The sequence below is a fragment of the Lagenorhynchus albirostris genome, chromosome 3, assembly GCF_949774975.1.
Source record: "Lagenorhynchus albirostris chromosome 3, mLagAlb1.1, whole genome shotgun sequence".
NCBI lineage: Eukaryota > Metazoa > Chordata > Mammalia > Artiodactyla > Delphinidae > Lagenorhynchus > Lagenorhynchus albirostris.
The window spans coordinates 109206464-109216167 of NC_083097.1; the positions used below are offsets into that span (position 1 = coordinate 109206464).

General features: G+C 53.5%; 1 protein-coding gene across 1 annotated transcript; it reads left to right on the forward strand.

The window, feature by feature from the left end:
- Nucleotides 1–1102: 1102 nt before the first annotated feature.
- On the forward strand, nucleotides 1103–3414 carry CSF2 (colony stimulating factor 2). The gene is made up of 4 exons (XM_060146236.1): nucleotides 1103–1261; nucleotides 1362–1403; nucleotides 2139–2264; nucleotides 3051–3414. Exons 1-4 carry the CDS (start codon nucleotides 1103–1105, stop codon nucleotides 3156–3158), a joined length of 435 nt encoding a protein of 144 aa, XP_060002219.1. The 3' UTR covers nucleotides 3159–3414.
- The last annotated feature ends 6290 nt before the right edge of the window (nucleotides 3415–9704 follow it).

Genomic DNA, 9704 nt, shown 5'->3' on the forward strand with positions numbered 1-9704 from the left:
CTGGGGCAGGGGCCACATAGGAAGCTAAGCCCAGAAGACCTTGGTTGAAAAGCCATTGTCCCCTGTACCTCCTGTGGATGCAGCCATGACCCTGTTGGTGCCTAATGCCTGCCAGAGGCTGTAGCTAGCAGCACAGTGCCCACCTCAGAGGGGCCAGTCTGCTCTGCAGAGGGAAGCGAGGTTCACATAATTCAAGGGAAGAGTCACTCAGCAAGGTGGAGTTGGAAGCAGGATTTGAACTCAGAACCCTGACCCACCCCCCACTGAGAGCCCCAACTCACTTCTGCAGCTTGGGAGCTGAATATGGCTGCGTAAACCAGGATTGTTGCTGTTAGATGAAATCTTACCATGGAGGAATGTTCTGGAATCTTGCTGGCTGGACTTGTACATGGTTGTCATTCCCTCAGCTCACAGGGGCTGTGGGGCAGAGGTTCCTGGCTGGGAACAGCTTGCTGACTGCTCTGGGTCCTTGGTGGGAGATGAGGTGAGCTGTCGCAGGACTATGTCATTTGGCTGGAACCTGCCTAGGTGGACAGTGGGGCAGGACTGTGAGAGTCCTCCTCACACTCATATCTCACTGTGGCCACAGCTACGGGCTCTAGGAAGAGAAGGGGAGGCTGGAGTTGGAATGGGCCCCAGTGTGGCACAGCCGGCCCAAAGGTCTCTTGGGATAACAGGCAGGATGGGAAGCCGGGGAGGAGGGCCGGGGTAGGAGCTCGATTCAATGTCTCCCAGGCCCTGCCCCCCAGCCACTTCAGGCCAGGAAGTCCATGCTGTGCCCAGAGGCCCCTCAGAGGGAGGGGGAAGACTTGGCAGGTCAGACTGCCCAGGAGGGCTGGAGAACGCTCAAGAAGGCGGGCAGGTGGGCTGCCAATTCTTGGAAAGACTCATTAACGAAAACCCCCAAGGCTGACCACCTTGGAAAAAGGCTCACCTTTCCATGTGTAGCCGATAAGGGCCAGGAGATTCCACAGTTCAGGTAGTTCCCCCGCCTCCCTGGTGTTTTGTGGTCACCATTAATCATTTCCTCTAACTGTGTATATAAGAGCTCTTTTGCCAGTGAGCCCAGTACTCAGAGAGAAAGGCTAAAGTCCTAAGGAGGATGTGGCTGCAGAACCTGCTTCTCCTGAGCACTGTGGTCTGCAGCACCTCCGCACCCACCCACCCACCCAGCCCTGCCACCCGGCCCTGGCAGCATGTGGATGCCATCAAGGAGGCCCTGAGCATTCTGAACCACAGTAAAGACACCGCTGCTGTGATGGTGAGTGAGGGAGGGAGCACAGGCCGTGCCTGGGCCACCTCGCTGGCCTGGCCCTGGCATGCCTGTCAGCTTGATAACACAACATTTTCCTTTTCTACAGGATGAAACAACAGAAGTCATCTCTGAAATGTTTGACTCCCAGGTAAGATACCTCTCTGACACAACTTCTCAAAGGCTTCGGCCCTGGGGAGTGACTCCATTTTAGATGGACTGTCACAGGGTTGTCCACTTTCTCCCCAGTCAGCTGGTTGCCAGAAGGAGGGCTGCTCAGGAGGCCACTGGCTTTGCCCCTGTGGCAGTCGTGTGAGCTTCTTTACTAGCTGACCAGCCATGGACAGACCTAGCATTCAAGGGGCTAGGGGTCACCAGGGGACAGGTGGGTAAGTGGGAGTTATGTCATGAGACAGGGGATGTGGACATGGGGCACTCACTGTGGCCTGAGACCAAGCCCTGTGGACACGGTGCTGGCTACTGACGGGCACAGAAGGGTTTCAGGAACAAACTTTGCTCACACAGCAGGTCTGGGCAAGGGTCCCCTCCTCCTTCCCCCTGAATGCTGGGAGGACAGTGACCTCTTTTTTCTGGAGACTGGGACCCTCTTGAGATGCCAGGCCAAGGGAATGTGGCTGTATTGGCTGGGAATGGCCTGAGCTGAGTGGTGAGGACGAGTCAGACTCGTGCCTGCAGTGGACAGGGGGACAGGGCAGTGTGTATAACCGGGTCCAGCCTGAGATTAGTCAAGAATAATCCTGTGCCCCTCCCAGGCCCTGCTCTTGGGAGATAGGGATGAGAACAGGAAGGAGTGATGGGGAGGATGTCCTGTGCCTACCAGAGCACACTTGGCCACTGCTCACCAAAGAATGGACATTTCCCCCAGGAGCCGACATGCCTGCAGACTCGCCTGGAGCTGTACAAGCAGGGCCTGCGGGGCAGCCTCACTAGTCTCGAGGGCCCCTTGACCATGATGGCCAGCCACTACAAGCAGCACTGCCCCCCCACTCAGGTAAGTGCCCACATCAGGTCCCCAAGCGGGAAGGTCTCATTCTAGGAGGGTGGAGGAATGGTTGGGGAGAGACCTTTGGCTGTGGGTGTTCACGACCCCAAAGGGTTTCTGAGTCCACAGATTTTTAATGACCAGCCCCTCCTGAGAGGGAGCAACTCTAGGAGTTAAAACCCTGGACTCGAGAGCCTACGGCACTCCCTAGTGGGAGCTGCTACTATCTTTATTATTACCATTAATGAGGTCAGAGGTGAGGCAAATACAAGGAAACTCAAGACCTGCCTAAGGCCCAGAGGAAGTTCTGGGGCCCAAGTGCCGCCTCCTAAAAGCACTTTCCCCTGGCCCCTCCTGGGATGCCTGGATTGCACAGGAGCAAGGAGGAAAGCTTACCTGAAATGGAAAAAGGCCCCAAACATTCCTTTCCGGTGGGAAAAGAGTGAGGCCTGTGGCCTTGACTCCTGCCCCTTCTGGGCTCCTAGAGACGGCCTGGGCCCAACTGCTGTGCCCTGGTCTGGGACCAAAGAGGCAGTGGCCCAGCTGCCCAGCAGACCAGCCTCCGGCTTGCACTTTATCAGGCCCCTGGCCCCGGCTGCCATTGACAGAGCTGTGCACCTTTTGGGTGACACATGGGTGGCAGCATGTCACCTGACCCAGGTCAGCAGGTGGGCCCCAGACAGGCCTTCTGGCCTCTGAGTTCTAAGACGTAGCACAGAAACATGCTGATGCTTCCCCCCCATTACCCACTCGTGCCTGGACTCAACTTATATATTTTTTCTTTTCTTTCTTAAGGAAACTTCTTGTGAAACCCAGATTATCACCTTTAAAAGTTTCAAAGAGAACCTGAAGGATTTTCTTTTTACCATCCCCTTTGACTGCTGGGAGGCAGTCCAGAAGTGAAGCAGGCCAGACGGGCCAGAAGCCAGCCTGGGAGCTTACCTCACAGATCGCTGCCCTCCCATCCACAAAGAGCCAAACAAAACTCAGGATCTTCACCCTGGAGGGACCACAGGGTGGGCCAGGGCTATAGGGAGCACAGACTTGCTCTGGGCCATGTTGACCCTGATACGGGTGTGGTAGGGGAAACAGGAGATGTTTTACACTGGCAGGGATCAGTAATATTTATTTATATATTTATGTATTTTAATATTTATTTATTTATTTATTTTATTTCATACCCCATATTTATTCAAGATGTTTTACCATAATAATAAATTATTAAAAACCTGTTTTTATTTGTGCAGTTTTTCAGTTTGTTTTCTACCATGAGCGAATGCTCAAGGTGCTCTCCTTTACCCAGGTCAGGGAGGGGAGGAAGCTGGGAGTTGGGGCAGGGAACAGGGGCCTGCAGCAGATCAGGCACAATTGGACAGGCAGTGCTGTCAGAGCACAGGGGAGGTGACAGCCCTCCTGGGTGTAACATTCTGCACATCTGGACATGCTTCCGTGGATGCTCAAAGGCTCCCACCCCAGAGAGAGGTTTCCAGGTTCACTTGGAAGTCCAAGTAACCCAGACAGTGGGAATCTTGCTCCAGAAAAGGGGGATCACCCTTCCTGGGCAGGCGGGGGGTTCCTGGGCTTGGCTGGTCACTGGCTGAATGGGCAAAACACCTGTGCCCTCCAGAGGCCTGGACCCTGTGGCCATGCCCTGTCCCTCACACTCGGGGCTTCAGCCACTCCCAAGGTGAATCAGCAGATAGACTAGCTGTTCAGGGAAAAAGAAACCAAACCACAGGGGTCAGAGCTCAGTATATTTACCAAACTTTCCCCAAGATGAGTGATCTTAATCTTTGAGAGTCAGAATGTAAGTTCATAATTTGTTGGTACATGGCTCTAGTGTGGCATGTTTTGGAGCTAGTTTTTGTTTTTACATGAAGTTTTGCATGTAATTAGGCATTTTCCCCCCAAATCCACGGCCTTCAGGCTGAGAAAATAGTAGCTCTCCTTCCTCTCCTTGCTTTGCCAATGGGGCTGGAGGACTTGTTCCTAAACCTCTTCTCCTGTGTCCCTCCTGGGGTCTGTGAGGAAGAGGGTGTGTCCCCAAGCGTCAAGTGGGCAGCAGGGCCAGCCTTTACCTTGATGGGTGGGCCTGGGGAAGCTCATTTGGTGCAGTTCTAGCTCCTGCCTGGCTCTTTCTCCGTCCTACTTGCTCCCTCTGCTCTGGCTATCTCACCTGCATACAGCGCCAGTCCTGGCCAAAGACCTGCCCCACACACAGGCAGAAAGGTCATGACTTCAGATGTGATCATGAATAAAACTTCTTAGACAAACCCTGAATTTCAGGAAAGACAAGATTCCTCTAAGTATGCTGTAGTCATAGAAAATGCATGAAAAAAACATCTTGCCCAGAGATAAGGTAGGTCCTCTCCGTCTTCCATATAAACCAGTGATAACTGATAAGAGATTTAGCATTCCCTGAGACTTGTATATAGGTACCTCTCCCCACAGAAATGCTATCAAGCCCAGGGCTCGGATCAGCTTGGAGCCACCCTCAACTCATACCGTGAACCTGTACGTGCTCCTGGGGCTTGGAAAGCCATTCCACCCCAATGAAGATAGCCAGCGTGTCTCCCCAGGACAATCACACAGCAGTCTGTGCTGAGATTCAGAAAGAACTCGTGGCTGACAACGTAACACACAACATAAGTCTGGGTCTTCATCAAACATCACTTTGCTCTCAGTGGCCCTTTGGGTTTCTAATCAACTTTTCCCACTTCTAGGGTTCCTTCAAAAGGCCCCAGAACACCAGTGAGGTAAGGAGAAGTCACCCCGTGGTCATTTCTGACCACATTTGAAAGGGATCACCCAGGGCAGAGACAAGAACAAAAGTTGTTGGGTCAAGAAATCTGGTGAGAAAGCTGGGAGTTTGAAGATCAAGTCTCCGGCTCAGTCAGCAGATGAACCAGCAGCCAGATTTTGCCAGGCTCTCTGATCACCGTCCCAGAGCAGCCCTGTGCCTGGAGGGAGACCACATACCCGCTGCAAAGCTCACAGGGCCCATGGGTCTCCTGTGGGAGAATCAGGGTAGCGCCTGAATTTGAGTCCAGAGCTCCATCTGGCCAGGGTAACCAGGAATGGATGAGGTTGAGGGTCAGCCGATGGTTTGCTGGGCACCACCACCAACTCAATGCCCCCCACCCTGTTTTAGGAGCTCTGCTATGGGAAGTTTAGAGAGGGTTTCATCTCCACCCTGAATGAAATCTCTAAGAAATATAACAATGATTACCACATAGTAAAGGACATGGAAGAACTTACCAAAATCTGCCCAAAGCTGAAACTAAGTAGCTGTTTGCTCTTAGGGGAACCTGAGACATCTTTTCTCTTGCCACCACAGCCAGAGGCCCAGTGGGGCAAAGGGCTTCTTATGGCCCCCACCTGCCACATGTGAGGCTTCAGGTACTACTTTCTGATCCAAAAGAAGTTCACTCACTGACAGAGGCTGAGGCTTAGGGGAGTGGGGATTCAGGTGTCGTTCTGGAGGTTTCCGTCATGCTCTCTACCAAACTCCTGTGCACAGGGGTCAGTGTGTGACAGGTCAGAGCAGGGCTGGTGTGGACTCAGCCTGGGGAAAGGGAAGGGCCAACCCCAGTTGGGTGGCCAGTCTAAACTGGCTCCGGTTTGCCCTGCCCTTGGGGCCCCTTCTGGGCTAAGGAGCTCCACTGGGAGCCCACAATGTGGGGATGGGCAGTGGCTTAGGGGGACGTGTTGCGGGGAAACAACTGAGGTGCCCTGCTTTCTTGGCCCACCTTGCTCTTTGTCTGCTGTGTCCTCCTGCCCTGCATGTCCTCATGTCCCTCTCCTGGGAAGCCACAAGACCTCCCCACACCCTGCTGGGTCTCTCCCCAGAGCTATGGATGGTCCTCAGACCTGGGGCTCCACTATCGCCAGATGGTCCCCAGTGCCCTCCCTAAGAAAGATGGGGAGGGCCTGCCTGAGTTACCTCCTAGGGGATGAGGTGGGGTCTCACAGGGCCTTTATGACTGGGAGAACTGAATTTGCTTTTATTTTTTTCTGCTAAGAAGATAAATATGTATTTCTTATTTAGTCAACAGAACCACACAAGAACTGCACTACTGAGACAAGTAACTTCTCAAAGTTCAAAGAAGCCTTACAGAGCGTTGTCATATCTACAGAGGGATGGAAATTTGTAAAAGGACCAAGGGCATCCTCTGAGACCTCATCGTCTCACATCCTGGTGCCCTAGAGTTTCAGGAAATGGGACTGGAGAAGCCTCAGGAACAATTTACAGCCAGGGTGGGGTAAGAATTTGCTGGCCCTGGGTCAGCAGATGAGGCTGAGGGTGGGTAATGATGGGGGTGTGCTTGAGGAAATATTTCTGTAACTGATACATCAGCACTTGCTGCTTTAATAAAGCTGGGGTGTGGAAATGCTGATGAGTAAGAGTCATGATAGTGTCCACTCTCTCTGGGGCCCTGATACACTGGAAGGGGCAGGGGGCTGGGGTTGATGGTGCCATACCAGGGCTCCTGACCTAGAGGGCCAGGGGTCTCTCAGGAAGGGACGCTCAAGAAGGCGAGTGGGAACCCCACCTCATCTGCCCCTCCACTGTACTTCCAGTGCCAGTGGACACACAGTAGGGGCCCCATCAATGCCAATGCCAGCTTGTTATTGCTCCCTTTCTCCCTGTGTCCTTCAAAACTCAGATCAGATCCTTTCCCAGACACCCCTCCCCAGCCTCACTCAGCACCCATCCACGCCTGATCCAAAGGTCCAAGGCCCTTCCTCCTTCGGTCTCTACTACAGCTCCTGGGGAGCTCGAAGTCTAGTTCATCCCCACCGCCACCCCCCGAGGACTCGTTGTGGCCACAAAAGGGTTAGCCTTAGTAAATGGCTCAGGAGAATGGGGGATTTCAGGCTACTCACAGAGGACTTGGCACAGTGGGGGACCTGGACCAGGTTGGGGGGCCCATGGGGGCCAGGGGCATTTCCAAACCCCCAGCTTCATCTAAACCTGCAAAGAACTCTGACTTCAAAGCCCCCCCACGGCCCGCTAAGCCTCTCACAACAGCCTCCAGTGTCTCGTTGGCATAATAGCTCCTCCCTGACTACTAACACCCTCACACCCTCAAAGCATGGGGCCTGCCTGTGGGAAATCCGCCAGTCACTCGGGTCCTGAAGGGCTGCCAAACTGGGCTACCAAGCTCTGACCCCCCACCCTCAATTCGAACCCTAACCCTAATCATTTGCACAGTTTATTAGAGGTGACTGGGATCACCGCACGATCTAAACAGCTTCCTACAATCCAAACCTTCAGACCAAACCAGGAAAGATAAAGATATATTGTTCTGGACTATAATTAGGCATCAAGCTGTAACCACAACTAGGCACAGGCCAGCCTTGTACAGAGTCTGCACATCTACCCATTGACAGGTCTTGCTCAGCTATAAAGCTTCAGATTGTGCCTGCAGCCAGCACACAGATCCAGCACAGCCCCGCCCACCCTCATCCCTTGCCCCAGGATTTTCACGCCTCTCCCTGCTCATCTCCACTGTGAGGGCCACTACAGGTTGGAGGTCAGCAAGTGTGACTGAGGGGAGTTGCCCAATTATCTCAGAACGTGGAGGATGGACCTGTGATTCAGGTTCAGCTGGTACAGGGCCAGGGGCCAAGGCTGGTTTCAGCCCAGAGAAAGCCCATGGTCCAATCCCCAGAGGCTATGAGCTCCTGTCCCTTGAGCAAACCATACAAGTGCTCAGAGTTCCCAAGGCCACTACTCTCTGACTGGAAGTAGGGTCTGCGGGGTGCTTGGCAGCATGGAATTGCTGAGACATGCGGGCAGGAAGAACTGCCAGGTGGGAGGGCCATGTGGGTACTGCTCTGGACCCACCATCGTGTGGTCCCCTAGGTAGGCCTGAGCCCACAGTTCCCTGGGAGCCTACTGGCACATCTGCCTCAGGAGCTAAGGATAGGCTGGGACATTGGAAGGCCAGAGCTCTGGGCTGGACACATACGCACAAGAGGCATAGCCCCGACCATCCTGGGTACCCCCTTTCCCTAGGAGGCCAGGAAACAGGTCCAAATTATATTCTTCCATGGGGGATAACCATGGGCAGGCCTGCAGCAGGCCCACTTTAACCCTAAGGAAACACTCTTGGCTGTGCCAGGCCCACCTCTAGACCAGAAGGAAGAACAGGGCTGGGTGGTCCGAGGAGATAGGCACATCCATACATCAAGACTTCCCAGGACACTTGAACAGTCCCCTCCCTTCACGGGGGCCTCCCCAGGGACCACCCCAACCTGCTATCGCTTTCTGCCTCCTGGGTGCCCCATCCCCCTTCAGAAATCAGTGGTACTGAGGCTGGAACCAGGAATCGAAAACATGCACCTAAAGCAGCAGTGCAGCCCTCTCTCATATGCTAGACCTTGAGAACTGGAATAGCCCCATTGGCAGCCACACGGCAGTCTCTTTCAAGGGCCGTAGTGCGTCCACATCCTTTGACTCAGCATTCACATTCAGGGAGATCACACAAAAGACAGAAGGAGGGAAGCTTCATCCACAGAAATAACCAATCTGCCAATCCATGAAATAAAATGACGGACATGAAGCTAACATGACAACATGTCAAGGCACCTGTGAAAGGTCCAGAATGGCACTGATGCCCGGATGACCCCCTGTGGGTCAAGAGCCGGAAGGGAATTTAGATGATGATTTAGGTGGTGGGATGGCAGGTGAGTTTTCTCCTTGGTTTTCTACCCTGTGATGGCTGTTAGTGTGGCCATGGCTGGATCTGAGGAGAGAGGCTGAGTGCCAAGGTCAGTGCGCATCATGTGGTCTCCTTGCTTATACAAAATTTGCATCCTCAGTGTCCCCAGCTAAATGGGATCCTCAGTGATGGCTTGCATTGCATCGACTGATTTCCCCAGATTGGTTGTTCAGCCAAGATGCTGGTGATTAGCATGCAATCGGGACTGCATCCCTCAAAGTCCAGAGCACTGTTACCTTCTTTCTGAGATAGCATGGATAGCAAAAGATGCCTGTCTGCTCTTCCTTGTCAGGCAGGGCAGCTCTCAGTTTGGGCCTGGAGGTTGCAAGGTGCTGTCCAGGCAACCTTGATTATCCTCACAACTGTCCTGTGCGTGGAGTCTCTGACTGGGGCTATACGTCTGGCCTGCCACCCAGCCCCAAGTGAGCAGGACTGGCCCTGGAAATCAGGGCCTGAGCCCTTACACCTTTTGCTTCCTGGTTGCCTGCACATGTATGTGCTTGGGAATTCGAGGTCCATATAATTGGAAGTGGAAGGCAGGGGCTGCATGGACCAGGCGCATACTGTGCCAACCTGGGCTTCTGAGCAAGCTGCTATTTGTGTTGAATGCACAAGGCTGGTTGTTGTAGATCCAGAAGCTCCTCCTCTGGACCCTCCCACCTTGTTACATGGGCTTCACAAATAAGAAATCTGGCATGTAGGTCTCTTGGGGTCTCAGTTT